Source organism: Harmonia axyridis, chromosome 1 (genome assembly GCF_914767665.1).
Source record: "Harmonia axyridis chromosome 1, icHarAxyr1.1, whole genome shotgun sequence".
NCBI classification, from domain to species: domain Eukaryota; kingdom Metazoa; phylum Arthropoda; class Insecta; order Coleoptera; family Coccinellidae; genus Harmonia; species Harmonia axyridis.
In genome coordinates this window covers 32,385,447-32,410,702 of record NC_059501.1, presented here as the reverse complement: position 1 = coordinate 32,410,702, position 25,256 = coordinate 32,385,447, and the positions used below count along the sequence as shown (strand labels likewise).

Sequence of the window (25,256 nt, the reverse complement as noted above, 5' to 3'; positions counted from 1 at the left end):
ACTGTGATTTTTTAGTGCTAACAAAAATTTTCCTCTGGTATTATAACAATGTTCGATATCATTAACAAATAAATATCTTTTCATGAACACATATTTACAAACTTCAAAAATGTAGATTCCTACCAAAGTGAGTATTTTTAAATCTTTGAAGGATGACCTACATGATTCTCGAAAAGGAATCCCAGCAATTATTTTTATTGCATACTTCTGCAGTATGAATACTCCATATATTAATAAGAAATCGTTACAATCAATTATTAGTACTTATTTTAATCTCAGACTTATTATTTTGCATTAGTTTTATTATTTAATTATTGTTTAGTAGTTTTACGAGTATAACCTTCAGTTCTTGAATGAATATATCATGCTGTCAATGGTCATTAAGGTCTACAGCAAAAAGCTGATAATTGAGGTTTGCTGAATAGGATTGCCAATAACACTACGAATTTTTCAACGCTTGAATTCTTTGCCACGAAAGCACTCTGGGTCCACTATAATTATCCGTTTGTGGCACCAGTCTTCCAGGCGGCTTACATCATGGCGTCTTGAAGGTATTTGGTTGCCAATCGGGGGCTTTTGACATGGCCATGATAGCAATACCGTCTGCTCATAAGCTGTGTTCATAAACTTACTCGAGTAAGTACGTATTACCATAGTATAAGGAATGGATAGTAAGCCAACCGCCGTTTGACGGCAAGGAGCTGGTCACTTGGAGTCACTACTGTAGTTGGAACCGGTGTTTTACGGGTTGCATATATCGAACACTATTGACTACCCAAAGTGGAGAAGTAACTCGATAATAGATGGCGCTGAATCATGAGCTATAGATGGCGCAGAAATAATACGATAATTCATTCAGTGGCGTGGTTGAAAAGGGGTCGCATGACATTGCCAACAATTTTTATGTTATTATTAAGTTACCACTACATTTGAATATTCGAATATTCATTGAATATTTATTCGAATAATTGCGTTTTGCATTACGATAAAAGTTTGAATGATCACTTAACTCTCTATTCAGGAATAATTAAAACAAATTGATAGATACAATTGAATTAAAATTATTCATATAATAGTAGAAAGTGGTTTCATCCGAAGAAATATGAATAAAATTGGGATATTATCAATGAAAAAAATATAAAAATTGAATATAAGATTCAAACATATGAATTTAGCAATAAAGAGTTCTAAAAATTATAATATAAGATTCCACATTCGCAATGTATTGCCGTCTTTTAAATCGTTGGCAAAGTTTTTTCATTTGAAATCTTGCTTTTCTATTCCCTATGCATTGTGATTTTTAGACATTTCTCTATTTCAGTGGTCAAAAATTTTTTTATTCTGAATTGAGAACCGACGAATCTTTCTATTCTTTTAAACCTGGGGTCTTGAAATGTACACACATCCTCCTCTAACTAAACTGAATCAAAAAAACAAAGTGTTTTGAATCATTCATAGAATTGAGGACGAAGTGTATTCTTGGAGGATTTAATGTTCTCAAAATCCGCTCGATCATTCTTTTTGTATCTGTATACCTGTAATGAGAATGAATTTATTTATGGCATTTAGATTGTATTGCTGTGTCCCAGCGTACGATTACTGCGTCTACATAAGGATCTATAATTGTATTTTGAACGTTGTCATGTAATGAAAATTATTTATGGATTTCCAAAATGAGGTTTTTGATTGAGAATTAGTCTCGAAAATTAGCTCCGCTTTGGATGATCGGTATTAATTTTCTCGATAATTTGGAACAATGAGCGATAATGAATGATACTGCTAGTCTACTTGGATGATTTTTTTATGCAATTTTTTTAACGAAAATTGTTTTGGGGTTTGAGGATGCATTAAATTGAATTTGTATTTTAGTATATCCTGAAACATACTAACTATATTTATCTTAAAATGATAAGGAAATGCCAGGCGGCAAATTTTCAAAGTGCCTGTTATGGTTTATTACATCTCTTGTCGTTAGACACTTCTATCTTTTGAGCGTTTTCTTGTGTACCTCCAATTTCTTTTATTACAAGGTCAAAAGGATTATTGAACGCACTACGACCCTAGGACCGGATCATAAAATACCATTTGGTACCTATTTTGCTCACTCTCAATTGAGCGGTAGTTTTTCTATAGAATTTGACATGTACTTGGGTAAATATCTTATTTTCTCCTTTCACAGTGTTTATGCTGCTATAATGACAGCCCTAAGAACTGGAGAACTAGTATCGGCAACAGCCGAAAATACTGCACGCTTTGTGGAAACCATCAACAACTTATTTGATGCTTTGAATAGCACACGGTTTCATTCAACAAAACCTTGTAATCGTGCACTTAGTGATAGAAATCCGGAAGTTATAACAGCCATTAATAATGGTTATGAATTAATTGAAAACTTGTATAAAGTTGGCAAAAATAACAAATTAACGAGGCCTGATAGTTTTGATGGTTTTCTATTAACTATAAATGCCGTGAAGCAATTTGCATATGATCAAAGAAATGAGGGATTCAACTATTTATTCACGGGAAGGCTTATTCAAGATCCTCTCGAGAATCAATTTTCTGTGTATCGTCAGAGAGGGGGATATAACAGAAATCCCACAGTAAGTTCATTCAGAACAGCATTCAAAATTAGCATTGTATCAGATTTTTTAAGACCATCTGCAAGTGACAATGCAGGTAGTAAGGCAGATGACGATGAAAATATTTTAGTGGCAGATAACAACGAACCTTTTCCCTTATTGAATCTCGATGAAAACTCGTCTTCATCAGAATCGGACGATTCGGATTCTTCAAGTAGTCCAAGTAGTACTCCTGCCACCGAATTTCGAGATGAAGTGACATTGGAAAAATGTTCTGTAGTATATTTTGCAGGTTATTTGGTCAAAAAATGTTGGGAGCGTTTCGGGTGTGAAGATTGTAAAATCACTTTGGAGGCTCCTAAAAATCTTGAAAATGAAGATGAGCTCTTGATCTTTTTCAAAAATTACGGTTTAAATTTTGAATGTGGATTAAAAGCACCTACATCTTTGCTGGAGAAATTCACAACAATAGTTTTGGATTGTTTCAGCAAAGATATAGGGAAAAGTTGCAATGATAAAGTCATGTGTAATTTGAAAAAAAAAAGTGTTAAATGCATTAAAAATTTTCTGCCCGAATGGTTCGCAACGAATATCATCTGCTCGGAACATAGAAGATATATTTTAGATTTGTTGTTAAGAACTGCAATATATACTACTTAAATCTCGGCAATCATCGAAAAATGTGAAACTGTCAATTGTTCAACATTATTGAATATACAAAAGGCCAATTTTTAATCATTCAAAATAATAATAATAATAATAATAATCAATAAAGTCCCATTTTTAGAAAATAGGACTTTATTGATTTAAATTCGTTACAAATGAACAGAAAAGCAAAACAACTTATATCTTAATATTGTACGAACAGAAGGAAAGTCCAAATAACCTTCAAAATATAAAGATAAAATAGAATATGTTTCTAATGTCACTTCGGTTCGAGCTATTCGATTGTGGGACTACTAAAAATAAATAAATAATTCTCTTTATTCCACAATAATTCAAATCATAATGAAATGGCGTCATCAAAATTGAGGCTTTCAACATATCATAAACGGAATTGTTGTCATACTACCAAAATATTTTCATTAACATATGGCTGACTACCTTGCAGGTAGACTCTGTTGCAGATGTAATTTGTAACAATGCTAATTTTGAATGCTTATTGTGGGATTTACATTCTCTGTATTGCAATGGGATTTGATTCTTGAGTCGATCTTGAATAAGCCTTTCTGTCAATGAATTTTTGAGCCCACATTTTTTATCCGTTGCAAGTTGCTACACGGTTGTTATATATAGTGACAAGGAAACCATCAAATATATGGGTCTCGGTACCCAATTTGTTATTTTTGCCAACTTCAAAGAAATAATTGCCAGTTAATTCATAATGATTATTGATGGTTGCAAGAGCATTCGCTCAGTATCTTCATGATTACAAGGTTTTATTGACTGAAACTGTGTGCTTTTCAAAGCATCAAATTCATTATCACCAGGGCAGCACTGAGACTCAATAACCCTCATCAATATCGTATAGTGTCTTATATCGGAAAAGCTTTATTCCCATAGAAAATTATTTTGTAAAGAATTGGTGCGGGTTGAATTCAAATGATAGAGAGTATCGAAAAAATACATCATATTGTTTCCTTCCAAGAACAAAAAAAAAATCAGAAACTTTTGATTTCTAATTCAGTAAAATTTGAGGAAATCTCTCTAAATTTTTATTGAATTAGAAATCGAAAGCTTCTGACCTGGTCGTAGCTAAATTCTTTAATGTATTTCTGACATCTAAATTCACCTTGATACTCACTTGTTACCATTTACTTGAATATTGAAGGGATTGAGGCAATAGGTCCTTTCTCGAATGCTGGATAAATAACAGATTTAGAACAAGATCTTGTAGAACTGATGTTAACCAGAGAGCTAAGAGTTTTAATTAAACAAGGATAACAACGATTCTGATTTAAAAAATCATTTTCAGTTCTTTCTTCGTTAATGGTTGAGCTTGGATTTAATAAAGTAGCTTATTTACTTTATAAAAAAAACTGCACAGCACTAAGAGTGGCTATTTGCTTAGTATGTATAGAAGAACTAAAATTCCATCTGTCTCTACCAACTCTTGAACTCTTTATAAAATTTCTTTTATTTGATATTAAAACTGAATTTTCCAATTTTCGATTTTTTTTCCTTCATTTTTACCAAAAAAGATGTATTACTAGGAAACCTCTAATATTTCAAGCTCCTGAGCTATATGAAAAATCCATTGATATGTTCAATCCACAAACTACAACCCGAAAATATTCATTTCAATTTTAAATATAAGGTAAATATAAAAATAAAACATGATTTTATTTATTTTCAACATCATTGAGATATTTCAATATAATTTGGTTGTTTAAGGTAAACTTTTCTTCAAATATTCATAAAAACATGGGCTGATTTTTCGGTCAGAAAATATTATTACAGTCGAATAATAAAATACATAACTCTAAGAATCGTAAAAGGTTGGGAAAAAATGATCGAAACCAACTGTCAAATGCTAAATATAGCTTTTGAGAAATTTTATTGGAACTTACGACATTAGGAAATTAATGTTGATAGAAACTTTACCTATTCTCACTCAATCTATAACAAAACAATATCAATCGAATATTCTTCAAATATATTCAATTGCAATATCGATATCCCGGAAAATGGAGTTTATTCCATTCATCAATCCTGAAAAAACCTAGAGATATCATTTCATGACGACTGGACCTGATTAGTGTTTTCATGATAACTTGTAGCATTGCACTTGTTTATCACAAATACACGCCACTGGCGTAAATTCTTATTGTAGAGCAGAAAAAATATCAAAATATAGAAATCTTCTGACCACTCTATTTCAAATGTTTTAGTTCTTCAAAATAACACCAATTCTTTCAGAGGGCTCCACTTTACGGACCAATTTTTTGACAGTAAAATTCGAGGCTTAACGTGAGTGCAACTAGATGGCGCTCAACATCAACAAAATCGAAAAAAGCACTACACTGGCTTACTATCCTTTCCTTATACTATGGTATTACTCAGAAGCGTTCATAAACTTACTATGCCTTACTCCGAGTATGCCGACAATCAAAGTCGTAAACAAACACACACCTAGGTGAGGTGATACCTTCCGTGGTCAGCACCTTGTCGTGGTGGGAGGGTTTGTAGTAAATGCCTGCTGTAAAGTAAACAGTGAAACTAAGACTGACCAAAAAATGTGGCGTGGCTAATCCCAGCCTGCTACCTACCTCAACAATCCCATGTTTCCCCAAACATCACACCCCTAAGAACATCCCCTTATCTCTACTCTTTCAAACAACAGGTTCTAGCAGAACGAGCAACACGAGAAGGGAAGTAGAGCAGCCAGCTAGCCGGCCAGCAGGGTCCACCAGAGAGGCGCAGAACCGACCAGATAGAGGCCATAAAGGTAGGTGGAAATCATTGACAAGTCTAGCAGAACGAGACACAAGAGGCCGAGAAGGAAGCAAGCAGATGCCAACATTTAGCTGTGAGTACGTGGTAGAATAAGTGTTACTTATGTTTCCACGGGCGCCAGTTTAGGACCTTAAGTGTAATTCTCGGTACACTATTCGAGGAGTAACTATGACTTTAATGACCTCGAATCTTAGGAGACGAGGATAACAAAACAGTATGTTAGTACTCTGCTCAACCCCACTGCTCACAATCAAAATTACTTAACTTCCTCTAAAAATCCCCATCCTTATAACTTCCCTGCACGAACTGAGGCTGATTTTATGCTGTAAGGACTTAGGGTTTGCGTTAGTTGCGCAAGCTCGCATGGGTCGCAAGACCAGGGTCAAGAGGCGTCTCCTCGTGGAAGATTAAGTTTGAAAGGAGGAGGTTTGCCGACCAAGTCCCTTCGGGAAACTACCTCAGTCTTGAGTTCCGTAAACAGAGCTATGATGGAAACCACGAAACGAGAGAGCTCATTGACGGGTAGTTTCCTCACGCTTTTTAGGCTACCTGTTGAATGGCTCTACCACCGAAAACGAATTGCTTTTGTCCAATCCCAAACTCCTAGGACAGGACAGCGTCACACAAAGACGGACCGTTCCGCCGTAGAAAAAACCCTTGGTGACCCGGCCGCACTAAGGCTGAACACGTAAGAGGAAGATTGGCGTCCTTGGAACCTTTGTCTACGGGTTCGGCGGAGGTATAATGGAGGTTTTAGTGAGTATGCCCTTCAGGAGAGCCTTACACTACCCAACAGGTGCCGACAGGTGTTTCACACTTGTCGAGATTTGTTGGGTGTCCATAAGGTGGATTTCCCTCCATTAAAAAAAAAAAGTGAGGTGATAAACAAAATTCAATCTTAAGCTCAGAATGGCTGGCAAATGTAAGAATAATCCCCTCAAAATACAGGTTTCTCCAGTATAAAAAAGTATTTATGTTAGCAAAATATATGGTGACATCAGTGAAGATGGTATGAACCAGTTTCTCAAATCAAATTAGCAGTACTTAGAAATTCGATGTATGAAATTGAAAGGTAAGGGCTCAAACAGCAGCATTAAACTCAACTTCGACTCTTCTCTAAGAGAAGAAGTTCTTCATGACAGTAAATGGCCTTCAGGTGTCTTAATTAAGAATTTTTTTCATTACAAGATGGACACAGACAAAATGAATCGAAACCAAAGCAAATATTGAATACAGGGTGGCCATTTGAAAACGAAACAGACAAGATTACAGACGAAATAAAGTTTTTCGATAGAAATGCTCGGACAGGTCGATTTCTGTTTCGAGGGGGACAACTTAAGATGTAGGTTACGGACGCATAGCGCTTCAACCCTTGCTGCTACAACCCCCACCCCCAAATTTTGAATAGGGAAGATGGGGTGAGTGATACCTCATTTGAAAGGTATTTTTATACTGATTTCAGCACAGTAATTGTTTTTTCATTTTATGCATTAGTTCTCGAAATATTCTTAACTAAGTATTTGAAAATGAAGTGGTGTTTTCATGGCACTTGTAGTGTTTTGTGAAAAATCGACATTTTGAGCTTCAAAACAACCATGACTGTGGCTTCCTTCCTAACTAACTAACGCATGAATATTTCGAGAACTAATGCATAAAATGAAAAAACAATTACTGTGCTGAAATCAGTATAAAAATACCTTCAAATTGAGGTATCACTTACCCCATCTTCCCTATTCAAAAATTGAGGGTGGGGGTTGTAGCAGCAAGGGTTGAAGCGCTATGCGTCCGTAACCTACATCTTAAGTTGTCCCCCTCGAAACAGAAATCGACCTGTCCGAGCATTTCTATCGAAAAACTTTATTTCGTCTGTAATCTCGTCTGTTTCGTTTTCAAATGGCCACCCTGTATGTTTCATTTGAATATACAAGGTATATCAGACAAAAAAAATGCGCTCGAACTTCTTCTTGATCAATGGAAGAATTTGCAGGGTGTCAGTCTTTCGGAACATTGGATGTGTGGGCAAGACGTTTCATCCTTCATTATCCAGAATTTCGTGAAGTTATCTCCAGAAACAAATGAGTTATACAGAAAAAAAGAAAATTTCGATTTTTAGTTTTTTCGAGATATCTCGAGAACCATTGGAGATATTTTGGATCTGTTATCACCAACACACTGAACCCTCAATATCGCAAATTTGTTTTTATTTGAGCCAGCCTGTATTTTTAACAGTTTTCGATATCCCTGTAGTGCCCCTCTGAATAGTTCTAACCCTGTATAATGATCCTTTCAAATCAAAATATTTGAAAAATTTTCAGTTGAAACCTGACTGTGATCTAATCATACAAAATCAAGATTAGAATGATCACATGCTCAGGTAAAGTATTGAGATGTATATTTCAGTTGAACCAAACGTTGATATTTAAATTTCAGGAAACGTTTCGCAGGCCTGCAGAATCTCTATGTCCTTTAGCAGAAGTGAACAATTTCTTCCGGATCCGCGGGATTAATAATTTTTGTCATGCGGATTTCCGTGATTGTATTTTGGTACGGGATTGGATTCCCTAATGTGAACCAAGGAATAAATATTTTCAAAATTTTGAGTACCTAATGTTTTGCAGTGGAACTTGGTTCCTAAAATTGAAAAATTAATGAATATATGTTTCGTGTGAATCTCTCAACCGCAAAAAGTGAAAATAGAATAACTGTTATTCAATTTCAAGAAATATATACATATATTATTCAATCATTGAGAAATAGAAATATAGTGCAACATATTGTGGATATATGTATATTTTTTCAAAGAAGATAACATATACATATGTGAATTCTTCATCAAAGGCTAACTTGATTTCTAAAAATGAATTATTGTTAGAAAAAACAATAAAATGACATTTAAATTTGGAATTACCATTCCCAGCTGCTGTTTTTGGGCAAAGTATATAATCATCGTTCTTCTTAAATTAAATATTTACAATTCACCATCTTAGAGGTTTGTTCTGTCGAAATATGAAGATATTTTTCAACCTTCCATTACACTACTAAATTATTTGTAGTTGCTTTTAAATAGCGAAAATATTCGGTCAAACTGAGGAAAAACTATTTTCATTGTTCATCATGTTTTTCCTGAATAAATATCACAAATAACCACGAAATACTATCATTTCTGCTTCAATAAACTTATTTATTATTATTTACAATGATCTTAACTACACTTGAAAACGAATACTGTAGAGGGCGCAGCCTACCCTTGAATCGGGAATCTGATGAACTATTTTCTGTCGTTCTGTGCTATTTCTGTGAATATCATCGCAAAAAAGAAGAGGAGTTTTATCACAGTAATCTGTGGTTTTATATTCATGCGGACTTTTTTAACCTATATTTTCTCTACTCTATGGTCATAGCTTCCTAACCCTAATATTATACAAGTAAAAATTTATTGGTGTGTGGTTGCAATATTTTGGAGTTGTGAATTGTGTTATGATCTTGTGATAGACGAAGACAATTATGGAAGTGGTATTTGAGAAAGGAAGTTTATCAGAATTGATTACTGGTAAAAAAATAGAAAATAAGGAGAAGGTGGTGATACGTTATGAAACAATACCTTCTAAACAGAACATATCTTCCGGAACTACGAAAAAAGACGAAAAAATTGAAGATGGTGTTATTAGTAAACCTAAAAGTAAGAAGCTCAAGAAAAAGAAACTGTTGATCGAAAATGAAAACGAAAGAGACATCGAAACAGACACTATAAACAAGAAAATGAAACTGTTGGTCAAAAATGAAAATGAAAGAGACGTAGAAACAGACATTATAAACAATGAAGGCTCAATGAAGGAAATTGTTGAGAACAAAGAAACTACTCCTAAAGAAAAAATAAGTATCAGTAGCCTAAAAGAGAAAAAAGAAAAAGTCAAGAAATTTAAAGAATTGAAAGTAAAAAAAGAAGAACTCAACAACAACCCAGAAGAATGGACAAGAACAATTTTTGTTGGTAATGTTCCTCTCACAGCAACCAAAATAAAATTCAAAAAATTTTTCAATAAATATGGTAAAGTTGAATCGGTAAGATTCAGGTGTCCACCAGTAAAAAATATTAACTCATCAAAAAAAGTAACTGTCATTAAAGGAGAATATCATCCAGAACGAAGTAGCTGGATATCATATGTGAAGTAAGTAAATTGAAATTCTTGAATGTTCCTTCAATTTTCAAAGGGAAATATGAAATTTTTGAGTTCATACTGAGCCTAGTAGTAAAACCACACTCTTATTCACAAAATCTTTTCAAGTTTAAAGAACTTTTCAATTTTGTCATCTTTAAAAACTGAAAGTTATCAATATATATATATAGCTGAATATAGCAAGATCTTCGTCTAAAAGCTTGTAAAGTTTCTGTGGATCACAATGTGGTTACTACAACTTTAATGAATATTGATGGATTTGCAAACGATATTTACTATAGAGGGTATCTCGAGCTCAAACAAAAAATTATATCAGAATTCATAAGGAACACAGCCAAATGAATGATGAAAGGTCCCTGAACTTTAAATAAAATTATCTATTTTTCTGACTTCCTTACGAATTCTGATCCACCATGTTGTCAATTTATTTTACACCATTGAATGAATGATTCCCAGATAAAAGCAGTTTCATTTGAAGCAAAATTTATCATTCATTGTTGTCTTTATTAATTGAAAATTGACCATAATTTGAAGCAGAAAGTGTTTTGGTATTGTAAGGTATTAACAGAACAGTTCACTAGTTTGAATATAAAGAAATGTTTGAAACTGCAAATACATGCACATTACACATTTAAATTTTCAATTATGTTTTGTTTTTTAAACATCTTTTTTTTATTTATTGATAAATTTGTGAATTTTAAAGATTTCAAACAGAAGAAGATGCCAAAAAGGCTCTAGAAGCAAATGGAGAAATTTATAAGGATCATCATCTCAGAGTATCTATTTGCAAATCAGATGAAAAACATGATGAAAGTAAAGCTATATTCATTGGAAATTTAACACCAAGTAAGTAAATTACTCAATCAAAAAATTAAGTAGAAAAGTTAGGATGATGGTTTAATATTTCATTCTCTGACCCAGAATATAAACAATTGTCAACGGCACTTCTTGCTACTATTTCTGCAAAAATAAATAATGAGTTCGCAGTAGGCCATGTACTTTGTAATATGTGGTTTAGCTATATTTCATCATAGGTCAATTGATTACAAACTAACAAGTTCTAACATCCAGCAAAAATTATAAATTTATTTGTTGTGAATAAGAATTTAAGCGAAAACCAACTCAATTATGAATGAATTTGTTTTTGACCAATGTAGATACTGAGGATGATCAACTCTGGCAAACTTTTCAATCATGTGGAAATATTGAATCTGTAAGAATAGTTAGAGATAGCAACACTGGAATGGGAAAGGGTTTTGCTTATATAAATTTTACCAGTTCTGATTCGGTACAACTAGCACTGGAGATGGAAGATGTTAAAATAAACAAAAGAGTAATTAGAATTCAACCGTGTAATACGAAGGCTGCCAAGAAAAATAAGTTGAAAAATGTTGTCAAGGTATGTAAAGAAATTAATTAATTTATAATGAATTATTACATTCATTATTTTCACAGGCCATCAAACCTAAGAAACCCAGAAATACAGTTGACAAGAATAATTTCAAAAGAAAAAGAGAGGACAATGAAAATACAGAGGTAAAAATAAATTTTTTCTTCAGTTAGCCAAAAATTAAGATTAGTTAATTCAAAATATCTTTTTATAGGTTGAAATAAAAAAAAGGAAAACTTCACATACACCTGAGACAGATCAATCCTTTGCAGGAACAAAAGTGCAGACCAAAAAGAAGGTAATTTAGTCCATCATGGTTATGCTATATCAAATTTTAATCTCATTTTATTAATTGCAGAAGAAGAAGAACAAAGGTGCACTGAAAAAACTCAGAATAGCTCAAAAATTGATTTCATAGTTACAGGAAAAACTATTGACTATGCTGACAATATAATACAGGAAATGATCAATTTTGTATATAGTAACCCCTTCTAATAACTTCACCATAATAAAGAAATATTTCAACAACTTTATTGATTTTAATCCTCTAATTAAGAACTAAAGAATTTAGTTGCTAAAGTTACAAATTAAATTCTAGCTATGGCAAGAAATCTACACTTAGACAAAACAAGAATAGTAAACAAATTGAATAATTTTCTTATTTCAATCATTCCTCATTTTGATTGAAAAATATTTCTTCTCCAAAAATATTTTATTACATATGTCACATTAAGAATATGTAGTTAAATTGGTAATTTCAGCAAAAAAGAACAAGAACATTAAGATATTATTTTGTCAAGTTTATCTTTCACAATTGAAGGAAATGTATGAGAATTCATTTTAGCACAGGGAATACAATATGTTCCATTAAAATAAAAACTACAATTTATATCTTTGCAAACATCCTTTGAACAATTGATGCAGCGGGCTCCTAGAATTATTATTTCACCCATCTTTGATGGTAAAAATGGATCTTCTATAACATATGACTCCTCCTTCAATCTATATTTCTTAAAAAATGATGGTTCAAAGCCAAAATAATCATACGTTTTTCTGAACGCACAATTTTCACATTGAAAATATTGAATCTCACCTTTTTCCACCAGATCAATATCTTTAACATCTTCAGTTTTCCCTGTACTGCCCATTGCAAAACTAACTGGAAAAAAAGTAACATTGAGGTTATTTTTCCCATTACTTGTAAATTAATTATATAATCTCCAATTAAATTCAATATAATATAAATTAATAACCTCCTCTGTAAACGACTAGACTATTTTGAGTGATATACATCTTGAACCATTTCATTTCTTCAGCCCTTGTATTTGTTTAGGAGCTTTAATTGGCCACCAAAATGGTTTACAAACAACTGCCTCAGTTCCAGCAATATTTATAGTTGAATTGGGTATAATTGATTCTAATCTCAGTAATGCCAAGCCAACATTACCTTCAAAACCTCTCAATTTCCCTAATTTAACATTATTGTTAGACAACAAATCTTCTGATGGTAGTTCATCTAAGTTCTTATTAAAATATAAGGGCATCAATCTTTTTCGGGTAACACCTGTATGATGAGTTCGAGCTGTTAGCTCTTGACCAATATAGCATCCTTTATGAAAACTGACTCCATGTAAATAATCACAATTACTCTCTAAAGGAAAACAACTACCAAATGGAATGTCAGCAGCACCTTCTCCTATTCCCAAACTATATCTATGTTTTCGATAGCTTAAACTATTTCTATTATCAATATTCATATCTAATAACTGCAATAATTGTGACTGTACATCAATCCCTTCTTCAGACAAAATTCTATATCCTAATTGGGAAACTCTTGGATCTCGAAAGATTTTGAGAGAAGGATTATCGAGAATAGATTTATCCAAATTCTGTTTTAAGTCACATGAACTTCGTTTATTCTTCAATATTTCACTAAAGTATCGATCATCAAAAATTACATGAATCTGGTAATTATTTAAGAAGACATCAACTTTTCGCCTCAACCTGTACATTTTCAAATGCTTCTCTAATGAATGTGCAAGGGTCTCATCACATTCTACAAAATATTTCTTTGAGTCTATCCTATATATTATCGAATCATATAAAACCCTTCCTTTTGAATTTAAAAACATTGCATATAAGCTAGAGAGGTTGTTGGAAAGGTGATTTATATCATTAGTTATTAATCCTTGCAAGTAACTTTGAGCTTCTTCACCAACTACGCTTATTAATGATTTCTTTTTCAAATGTTCAAGAACATACGCTGAAGTTTTCTCATTACAGAAGTATCTTTTGAGGGTAGAAGTTGTAAAAATTTTTCTCATTTCGAACATAATTGCCCTAGAAATGAATGAATTTCAAAAAAATTAGATAACATCAACTAACCTTCTCTACATTATTAATTGAAACTCTCTCTATGACTAAAATAAAAATAATGGAAATGGTCTAAAACATAGGCCCAACCAGTAGATTAATTTGTCTTTGATAGACCCTATGAACTAAAATAAAATTGACCACAGCTTTCTGTGGTGGTATCTTGGTCTGTGGACCCACATTATTAAGGATGGAAGAAGAAGACGTCTGTGGACTGTAATTTCTAATTCTATGAATCAGCTCATAGATAAACTAGTTAGATTAGTTTGTCTATGGGCCAGTTGATTGATTATTCGATTATTGTTTTGTTACTTTTGTTAACAATGTACAATAGTACAGAACAGTGAATACAAGTATACTTATTTTAGTATTCACACGTATTAAAATTATGGCACATACAGCATCTAATGTTCCATTGTCACTAATTCTTAAATCAAAGTCAGAATTAGATGATGAACCAAAGAAAAAATCAAGGGAAGATTGGAGAAAAGCCAAGGAATTAGAAGAAGCTAGAAAAGCTGGTACAGCCCCAGCAGCTGTTGATGAGGAGGGTAAAGATATTAACCCTCATATTCCTCAATATATTTCATCTGCACCTTGGTATTATGGAACTAATGGACCAACTTTAAAACATCAAAGACCCCAAGAAGAGAAGCAGAAATCATATTCAGAAATAGATGAATGGTATAAGAGGGGAGTCGATACCTCTAAAGTAGTTACAAAGTTCAGGAAAGGAGCATGTGAAAATTGTGGAGCTATGACTCATAAAAAGAAAGAATGTATGGAGAGACCTCGAAAAGTTGGAGCTAAATTTACCAATGCTTCAATAGCGCCTGATGAATTTGTTCAAAAAAACCTGTTATTGAGTTATGATGGCAAACGAGATAGATGGAGTGGATATGAGCCTTCAGAACATAAAGCTGTCATAGAAGAATTCCAAAAAATTGAAGAAGCTAAACGACAACTAAAAGCTGAGAAGTTGAATGCAGGGGAAGATTCAGACGAAGAGAAAGATGAAGATAAATATGTTGATGAAATTGATATGCCTGGTACAAAAGTTGACAGTAAGCAGAGAATTACAGTAAGAAATTTAAGAATTCGAGAAGATACCGCAAAGTATTTAAGGAATTTAGATCCGAACTCTGCGTTTTATGATCCTAAAACTAGGTCAATGAGGGTTAATCCAAACCCAGGAAAAGATGATGTGTACGCCGGCGAAAATTTCGTTAGATTTACAGGAGACACACAGAAACATGCTAGTGCACAGTTATTTGCCTGGGAAGCTTATGAAAAAGGAGTGGATGTTCATCTTTTAGCTGAACCCACAAAATTGGAATTACTTCAAAAGGAATATGATAAGAAAAAAGATCAATTCAAGAATAAAGTACATAAAAGTGTATTAGAAAAATATGGAGGTGAAGAACATTTACAAGTACCTCCTAAGTCTCTGCTATTAGCTCAAACAGAAGATTACATTGAATACTCGAGATCTGGAAAAATAATAAAAGGTCAGGAGAAAGAAGAAATTAAATCCAAATATGAAGAAGATGTATACATTAATAACCATACATCTGTATGGGGATCATACTGGCAAGGTGGTCAGTGGGGATATAAATGCTGCAAATCTTTTATCAAGAACTCATATTGCCTTGGAGAAGCAAATTTAACAACTTCTGCACCTATTATTGAAGAAGAACCTATAGAAGCTACTAATGTTGTCCACTCTAGTTCCTCTAGTGAATCGTCCTCTGAAGATAAATCTAAAAAAAAGGAGAAGAAAAAAAAGAAGATGCGAAAGGAGTTGAAGAAAAACAAAAATCAAGAAATGACAAAGGAAGATAAACTTAAGAATGCACTTAAAGCCGAAGAAGAACATCAGGCTAAGATGGCAAAGTTACTATCAATGAATGAAAGAAAAAGACCATACAATAGTATGTTCGAAGCTAAAGAACCTACGGAGGAAGAAATGGAAGCTTATCATATAAAGAGAAGGCGAGAAGATGATCCAATGAATGCATTTCTGAAATGAACAAATTTCGCAATAAGAAGAAACTGTCAATTTGCAAATTGTATAATATGTAAATATGTAAAATAATAAAATCTTGTAATAATAAACAAAATGAATTTTAATACCAATATAACCCATCCAGGTTTTGTAGAATTCCTCCTTAAGATTTGTTGAGTTCATGTTGACAAATTTTGAATATCCAATTAAAGCACTGAGCTCACATACCATCGATTCTAAGATGATATTGGAGTGCCGAAGAAAACTTAATGAAATGGGTAAGAATAACAGGGTCTTTTTAGTCTGGGTTCCCGGCCACTCGGGAATCAGAGGGAATGAGGAGGCCAATACACTCGCCAGAAAATGAGCACAAACTCCCTTCATTTGCCCAGAAAGAGAAAAACACTGGCGGAATCTTCCTGGTCTGGATCACTCCAAAAAGTTTCTTCGAAACTTTGACTCTACAAGATCCAAGAAGTATCTGGATCTTAGTAAGAATATGCTACACCTCCTCACTGGATTTTTCACAGAGCATTGCCGCCTTAGGAAACACCTCATGAGAATGGGTTTAACAGAAAATGGCGAGTGCAGATTCTGTGGGGAGGAGGAAGAAACTCCGGATCACCTGGTGACGGAATGCCTCGCCATCGCTAGCCAACGCAAAACCTGCCTTGGACATGAAACTTATAGAAGTGAGGAATTAGCCTCCTTGAAGCCATCCCAGATATTGGAGTTCATCAGAACTCTGGAACTGGAAGGTGAGCTGTAGATCATGTTATGGAGAGAATAGCTCTGATGGGGGGCACAATAGACCATTAGGTCGCAGTGAAACGTAACCTCCTTAATTAAATCTAAAACCATCCATGTTTTGTAGAATACTTCCTTAAGATTTGTTAAGTTCGTGTTGAAAAATTTTGAATATTTTCACTAGTTGGAAGTTATAATTAAATGCGACAATAATAATTATTACCCCAGAACTAGTCTTGGTGATACATGCATTTCTCTATAAGATTTAGGAATTCACTTAAACTAACATGTAATTAAAAAATATTCAAATTCAGCAAGAGTAAAAGCAAATCATACTTATTCTTAACGAAAATCGTTCTTAATTCTCATCACTTTTTTCTTTATACATTTTTATCCAAAAATTTATATTTAGCTGAAAGAATTTATATATTTTGTACATATATTTTAACGAAAAAATTTGTAAATGCATGTCGGTGTTAAATATTTTTTGAATATTTCAACATTCAGTTCACTGATCAACATAGGTGTAAGAGTTGTTGTCTCGTTCTCTTTTAATTAAAAAAAGAGATTCTTGGACTAGGTGTAAGAGTATAATGTAAATTATACGAATATTCTATTAATAAACCACAGTGGCGACACGCCTTACACTGCTCGCTCTGCACTGGTATTGATTTTCCGAACGCAGTTATAGAAAATATTCTAATACAATAACCATTGTATAAATACCATTATGTATTTGTGAAATTGGTATGTTCAATGACACTGATGTAGCAGAATTCTCTTTCAAATAAAGGTCACTTTCGTAGGATCATACAGAAGCGCTTATATGCATGACGAACGTTGAGATTTGAGATCTACCGATCTCAGACAAGACAATAATTCATTGCTAATACCCTCCTCCAAATAATTGTCTCCATCGTAAAATATGCTTACCATTCTTTATACTTAATATGCTATTGTTATTTATGTATGTTGAATTTTCAGAAGTGATTTCTGTTTTTGAGAGCATGTTTCCCAAATGGAACGTTGTATGACTTCGTTACGACGTTTCGAACGGAAAAACCCAGAAACTTGAAATTTTCGGTGTCGATTGTGTCTGGATTAGGGATTTTATTCTTTCTGACAGGTATAATTGCTGGTAACCAGAAAACACTAATATACACCCTGTACGTTTTTGGTCCAAACCGTAAACAGTCTTATAATATTACGTATTTGCAGAATCAAAAATGAAAAAGGTTTTTCGAAAGAAACTTTTTCTGCAGAAAATTTTAAAAAAATGTGTGAGTCCTCGCCGCCACCATTTTTGCATAAGAATTCCATTAACTCATGAACCGTTGAGTTGATACCCAAGGTATGGCATATTGCTGAAATTGCCATCAAAAAAGCTATCTAATGATGCAATAATATACTGGGTTTGCCATTTGAAATAAGGAAGTAGTAATCTTTTTCCGTTATAACCGGAAGTTGAAGATGATCTGAAAATATTTTAGGGAGAAAGATCATTGCCTCAAACATCAATATGCAAATTTTCAGCACAAAATTATGATTAGTTTTCCATAAACGTCTAATAGGCCATCGTGGTGAATCACCCTATATGTTGATTGAAAGTTTCAAGACTGTAACAGTGGCGACGCTAGGAAGGGGCCGGGGGGCCCAGGCACCCCCTAAAATTTGACATACTAAGGCTAAAATATTAACAGAACTATAATTTTGCTTTACTTTGGCCCCCCCAAAAATAAATCCGGCCCCCTCTTGGCCACCCCTGTTTTTGAAAGCTGGCGTCGTTACTGCACTGTAACAACATTACCTTCAAGTTCTATAAAAAAATATATAATACAAGTAATTGATCACCAGTACTCTTAAAGTATAGTTTTTGAGATTTTGTAAAAAGTTTGAAATGTTAAATGTAATATGCTAAGTTCGGCATGAATGCACTAATTAAATGCACAATATTCATTGAGAGAATTAAAAATGCAAAAAAAATCCTTTATTTGATAAGAGAAATTGTAAAATATAGCTCTTCATCATTGGAAATAACAATAAATTCTATTTATATTGCAAAGAATGTTTTAAAAAAGATATGAACATATCATACTGATAGTAAAAGATTCACAGATTTCTTTTGAAAATTAAATGAATCAAAAAGTTGGTACATGTAAATGAAATAAGTTATCATCCCTTTCTTTCATCCAACTTAAAAGTTTAGCTATGATATCAACAACATCCCTAGTTTCAATTAACGGTTCAAATACTATATACAATTCAAAACCCACAGTATCCCATGCAAATATTGCTTCAGCGGCCCTTCTTTCAAATAAAAGTTTTAGAGGTCTAGCAGAACAATGTAATCTTCGGTGTAATCTTTTATAGAGACTTGATAACACTTCAGGATATTTATTATAAGGTGGACTTGAAGATGGTTGATAGAACTGTGCTGTTGATTTTGATTTATATAAATAATGCCTTACTTCTTTGAATCCTGAGTTCATACAGGTTAGATCAGGTTTGGCTAATGATTCATTTATTGCTTCTAAACAATTATTACGTCTTAATTTTTCAACAATCCGCTGTTTCGCCTCCTTAAGAGTGTGAAATACATCTCTTTCTACTGTAAGAAGAAGGAGACATGCTTGACAATCCTCAGCAAGATACGAAACATAACCATACAGGAATCCACTGGGATCAAATCGTGGTAAACAGATGGGTGCCCAACTTTCAACAGTTTTGAAACTTTCTGTTGATTGTACTAAATTGAATATTAGGTGAAGGTCAGCTGGATGAAGAGAGTATTTCTTCATTCTTACCAAAGTGATTAATTTGTTGTTAGCCATAAGAATAGCAAATACAATGTTCTGAAACAAAAATATTTAAATACAAAATGGAACACTCTATGAAGCCTGAATACAAGTAGTATTCACATTGGTAGCTTCCATCTTCTTGCAACAATTAAGAAGTAGTATTCTTTATAAAAAGCAGCAATAACTCAGATGTTTGTCTGAAAAGCCACCTTCGCGGAAGTGAAGTGTTTAAGTTAGTTGAACTCATATTTAGTAGTAGTATTTTTAGTAAAAAAATAAATTTGTGGAAATTAATTTTGTTTTATTTTATTTGATAATGAACTTCCAGCAAGTTATGAGCAAATGCATTAAATATTGTGTTATTATATTAGTACAGAAAATGTGATATCAATCTCTCAAATATTGATGAGAAGATCATAAACTTTACCTCAGAAATAACTCAAAGGTTTACAGCTCTGCAATTAGCTCTAAAATAAGCAACAAAAAACCATTGTGTAATTGTTCCGACATCCGTCAGAAATTCGCCCAAAAATAGACATGAAGATTAGATTAAAGGATGAGTGATGAGGTCATGTTGATCTCACAAGTCTTTGATCTACTTTGCTACCCCACACTTTTTCGTCATTGGGTAGCAAATTTCCAATAAACTGTACTATCTTCATGGTTGCGACATCTATTACTAGTTACAGCTTTGAGAACCTCAAGCCAAGGTGTTGTAACCTTTTTCTGTGGACAGCTTCATAATCACAAAATAAGGGTTCATATATCTCAGTGGCTTGTTGACAGAATCTGACAGGTATTGTCTAGATACGTTCCAATGTTCCTTAGATGATAATTCAAAGATTAGTCCCGTGATTAAAACCTGATTTCTCCACTTCTAATTCACTGAATGAGAGAATTTTTTTGACACTACTAGGAGACCTGACCATTCACCAAAATGAAAGCTTCGTTTCTAGTTCACATTCCTTAATTGCCATCGATTGATGGCTGGCTGAGAAACCACAGAAAGGCTCTGGTTCAATGAAGGAAGTTGTCCCACATCCCCCGCCAGCTGATCTGGCATTTCATAACTGTGACCCACAGAGTGACCAGGCACCCAAAGTAGATTGACTTGATTATTTTCTGAGTGAATTGAGTAATATTTTGCACTCCCAGATTAGCCTTGACCACCAAGTCTCTACGGAGAACTACTTCAGGCTTGAGTTCCGTAATCAGAGCTACGGGGGAAACCACAGAACAAGAGAACTCATTGATGTGTAGTTGCCTCACACATTTTAGGCTACCCTTTGAATGGCTCTACCACCAGAATTGAATTGCTTCTGCCCTATCCCATACTCCATTAGGGCAGGACAGTGTACCACAAATCTGGACAGTCCGCCGTAGAATACCAAACCCTTGGTGACCCTGTCACACTGAGGCTGAACGCGTAAGAGGAAGGTTGGTGTCCATGAAACCATTCTCTACGGGTTCGGCAGAGGTGTAATGGATGTTTTTAGTGAGTATGCCCTTCAGGAGAGCCACACACTACCCAACAGGTGCCGACAGGTGTTTTACACTTGTCGAGAATTGTTGGATGTCCATAAGGTAATTTACCTCCAATTCAAAAAAAAAAGGAAATTAGCCTTGACCAAACTAAAGGCGAGTTAAGCGCTAGCAGGGTTGCTGTCAGATGCTATGTATATTCTCTTTTTCTTATATTTGTATTCCACTCAATCTAATGAAATAAACTGTCTTATTCCAAGGATTTCTACCTGAAATACTGAGAAACAGTAACCAATTAGAATGGGTAATTAGATTGAGGAGCCACATACATATATTCTAGTCCTGACTTGTTTTTCAAGCCATAGGTGTAGAACACCTCATACTCTACATGAAAAACCATATCTACATTAGCCCATTAGTCAATACAAGGTAATGTCAGGTAATTTTTTTGAAATTTGTGTCTCATGGGTTGTCTATAACTATGAGCTTTTTATTTTTGTTTAGAATTCAAACAAATATGCAGTGTGTAGTCAACACTCTTCATCTCCTACTCATTCACTATTCTGAGCCTATTTGGCTGGCTCACATTCTAGGAAAAGACCTAAAAATGATCTGCATAGCAACAATTAGACAGGAGTATAGTGCTCCTTCGATGGACAAAAATACTTTTCTTTGTTATTTGTTAGTCAGTTGCCCCTTTGGTATTTTAGCAATTGACATGAAGCAGGCGTCAGAATAGAAATGAAAAAGCCTGGTGTAATACAGGGTTATTTAATACATGAAGCTTCTATTGGCTTAGTAAATATTCTTATTTGATTAATGTGTTATTAATTTAAAGAATTTCTCATCCTCCTCAGTTTACTTACTTTTATCTTACTACAAGAGCTAATTATAGCTGAACTAATATTTCCCCTTATATTTGAACTAAGGTTCAAGCACTGTATTGCTCCTAGTAAAAATGCAGGTTCTGTTTCTGAGAAATCCAGAAGGTGACTAATTAGCCTTTCTACACCACTTAATAATCTTCTCAAGTCATAATTTTGTCTTTGTTCATATATTTTAATTAATTTTGTAGTTGTCAATGTACTTGCTATTTGATTATAGATGCAACTAAAATATAGGAGATAATGTATAACTGATAGCAAAAACTATATAATCTTACTTCAACTGAGACTGTAGATAAGGTATACTTTCATGTTTTCTTGATACAGCAACTAAAATTAATGGTTTTTTCACAGAAAATACAAAATTCACATTAGCTACTGATATACTGATTAAATTATCATCATTTGATTGTACAAAACTAACTAAAGTTTGCATAACTCCAAAAAGCCAGGCCAGCTTATCTTCATTTCCATACCTAACGAAATAAATATCGATAACCCATTATGGAAACTTTCTATACCCATTCATATATTTAAAAATTACCTGGAATAAATAGGTTTCCCTGCCATGCTCAAAACAAAAATATGTTTTTCCTTTAATGCCCATTGTTGATCCTGAAGAATCTCACCATCATCATTATCTACTTTCACAGGACTAGAAATGTCATCATAACTGCTAACATTTCCTAAAGTTTCATTATTGCAATCCTCTGTTTCCTGCGGCTTACCATCATTTTTGATTTCCTCTAAGCTGGAGCTCATCTGCTCACCGATTACATCTTCAGTGTTATCTGTAGTCGAGAGAAGACTTTCTCCGGCTGCACCGGGTTCCACTTGAAAATATGACATTATTGGATAATGCAATCCAATTTTTCCTTATTACATTTCTATTAACATTATTTTTTATATATAATTAGTAATATCTTTAATTATGTTCTAAACATTGATTATAGTGCATATCTTTGAAGTATTTAGATTTATTAAATGCTAAATTTTAATTTGTTTGAGAAGTGTATTCAAATTATTAATGAAATAATCAGCCCACATTATATGGTAATGGTATACTTTGAACATCAAGAGATACAAAAATTGACAGATACTGAAAAGGTTAAGTTTCTGGAACTACTGGGATTAATATATCTACTACATTTAACTACGCAGTTCATAGGTGTGCATATTCATTATTTCACTGAATCGGGGTCGTTGCGGCTGTGTTAGCCTGCCGGGAACTTTTTTGAGTATAGATTGTATAGAATAAAAGATAGTTATTCTATACTCAGAGCCGGGAACTGCGACCAAGTTGAGCTTTTGTTCAATTTGTATGTGGCGACCTCCCAGGCGGAATTAAACATTTGCATTAGCAAAACATTACGCTTTTATTGTCTTGCCTGCCAAAGTAGTGTTAAAATTAATCTTTGTTTGACGATTCTAGGGCCTTTTGAGTTGATTTTATTTTCATTAATTAATTTACACTATTAAAAATGAATTCTGAAGTTATGGACTTATCATTTACTGCCCTCAATTCACGAAAGAAGTAGAAGTATTTTTTAAATGTCCTGTTCTGCCAAATCAGTGTATTCTAGGTGATATATTTATATTTTTGTCACCTAGTAGTTTATCATACAAAAGTTTCAGAGAAAAAAATTGCCGTATTCAGGAAATAGGACTTTTAGTGTGTCAGTAAGACACATGGCTTGCAGTTTCTTTGGATGGGGAGCCAGTGAAATTATTGGTAGGTAATCAAATGTCCTTTCATTTTTATTGGTATGTTTCTAGTAAATTATAGAGATTATTTTTATAGTTGTTTTTCATTTCAGCTTAAACTACTAATCACAATTTGGCGCCCGAGCAGGGACCGACTGAAAAAGCTAGAGTATTTTTGTGGAACGTTTGTATAAGTTAAGATGGATGTGAACATTTTGAGATCAGAGGAGTTGATGTGGGAGTTGGAGGTTCGCGACCGTTGAGCCAAAAAAATCGCAAGGAACTACGAAAGGTGTTCGCACAGGATGTCGGATCTGTCCCATGAAAAGAGACACCGAGGAAGAGCTGAACGGTACCAGTCGAATCCTGAGAAGTTTGGTGGAACATATTCGAGTTTTGTAAGATGAGCCTCGCATCAGGAGTTGACTCATCCACCTACAGAACCGTCTCAGCCAGATGAAACCAACCACTGTGAAGGAACAGGCCAAGGCCGGTGAGGTTGCTGAGTTATGGAAACAAACGGACGAGATGCTAGGGGATGCCGTGGTCTTGGCCGAAGCTGAATTTATGCAGAACGCACCGTTGTGAGATGTTTCAGAAAACCCTGCGCACCTCGAGTTGGACGAGGACTCTCAATCGGAGAGAGGCGTGCTGCTCATCTCCTTCGAGAATCCTCCATAGAATGATCAACAAGCAGTGGGTGCGGGAAGCGTAAGTACCTTCAAGATAGACAAAATAGAGGTTCTGCAGCCGGAGATTAGTGAGGAAGGTTTCTTATTGAATTTCTACGGGCGGTTACAGACGCAGTATTTGTGAAGCTGTCCGTCGACGATTGAACTTCACTCTTTCCTGGAGAACAGATTGATATGAAACATCGGACCCTTTATGCGAGGGAATAGGCCGGCGGTGGCTGAGTCAACTCGGCTAATTTCTTTCCCATTTTTGGAACACGAGCACCCGAGGGATATCGAAGACAATGCAGCCTATAATAATAAATAATAATAAATGCCATTTATTTCATAATCAAAATTTCACAAGTGAAAGCATTGCATCGAAATATCGTCAAAATAATCTGTTTGATACAATTTTTAACTCAAAAATTCTTCTATTGTATATGGTTCTAGTTCCAGAAGAAGGGAGAACAGTTGTTTTTTGAATCTCTTGTAATTTGTTTCTCTTCTTAATGGTATAGGCAACTTGTTGAAGTACCTTATGCAGGAGTAATGAGCACTTTTTGCAGTGGATGAGAGACGATGTTTTGGGTATGCTATTTCTAGATTTCAAGTATGAAGTGTTTTAGGTGCTTATTCAGTGAAATCATTTCTATTGTTATGGAGAAACAAAAGGCATTCTTGAATATGGATCGCTGGGATTGTCAGAATCCCATTATCCCTGAACCTCTCTCTGGATGACTCTAGTGGTTTCAGCTTCATCATTATCCTCAAGATTCTTTTCTGCATAACCATGACATTATACAGCTTCTTTGAGGAACCATAAAATAATATGCCGTATGGAACTCTGGATTCGAAGACTCCATAGTATATCGTTTTCATGGTGGAAAAATTTAGGTAACCTGATATCACCCTCATTGAGAAGAAAATCCTTGAAAGTGATTTGCATACCTCTTCAATGTGTTTTGTCCAATTTACTGTTTCATCTA

At 34.0% G+C, this 25,256-nt stretch overlaps 4 protein-coding genes across 5 annotated transcripts in view; 2 read left to right on the top strand and 2 right to left on the bottom strand.

Moving 5' to 3' along the window:
* Positions 1–14,137, bottom strand: part of LOC123670542 (flavin-containing monooxygenase FMO GS-OX-like 4) — a 55,445-nt gene extending 41,308 nt beyond the window's left edge. The window contains exons 1-3 of one of the 2 annotated variants that reach the window (XR_006745923.1): positions 13,998–14,137; positions 12,857–13,943; positions 12,704–12,762 (exon numbers count right to left, since the gene is read on the bottom strand). Coding sequence is in view for 1 of the 2 variants with exons in the window: in XM_045604029.1 (XP_045459985.1) it covers positions 12,697–12,751 (55 nt within the window). In the remaining variant the exon portion in view is untranslated. Of the gene's footprint in view, positions 1–12,696; positions 12,763–12,856; positions 13,944–13,988 lie in introns of those variants that run through there. The other variant, XM_045604029.1, reaches the window with a different exon arrangement.
* LOC123670543 (RNA-binding protein 34) lies at positions 9,425–12,131 on the top strand. The gene is made up of 6 exons (XM_045604033.1): positions 9,425–10,204; positions 10,917–11,059; positions 11,371–11,612; positions 11,669–11,749; positions 11,818–11,901; positions 11,962–12,131. The coding sequence occupies exons 1-6, from the start codon at positions 9,540–9,542 to the stop codon at positions 12,019–12,021; spliced, it is 1,275 nt and encodes a 424-aa protein (XP_045459989.1). The 5' UTR covers positions 9,425–9,539; the 3' UTR covers positions 12,022–12,131.
* A 58-nt stretch (positions 14,138–14,195) lies between the features above and the next one.
* On the top strand, positions 14,196–16,096 carry LOC123689088 (pre-mRNA-splicing factor Slu7-like). Its single transcript, XM_045627887.1, has one exon. It carries the CDS (start codon positions 14,365–14,367, stop codon positions 16,003–16,005), a length of 1,641 nt encoding a protein of 546 aa, XP_045483843.1. The 5' UTR covers positions 14,196–14,364; the 3' UTR covers positions 16,006–16,096.
* Positions 16,097–18,684: 2,588 nt separating this feature from the next.
* LOC123688687 (vacuolar fusion protein MON1 homolog A) lies at positions 18,685–22,990 on the bottom strand. The gene is made up of 4 exons (XM_045627310.1): positions 22,437–22,990; positions 22,171–22,368; positions 21,875–22,118; positions 18,685–19,580 (listed from the first exon to the last, which is right to left on the bottom strand). The coding sequence occupies exons 1-4, from the start codon at positions 22,739–22,741 to the stop codon at positions 18,867–18,869; spliced, it is 1,461 nt and encodes a 486-aa protein (XP_045483266.1). The 5' UTR covers positions 22,742–22,990; the 3' UTR covers positions 18,685–18,866.
* Between the last annotated feature and the right edge of the window lie 2,266 nt (positions 22,991–25,256).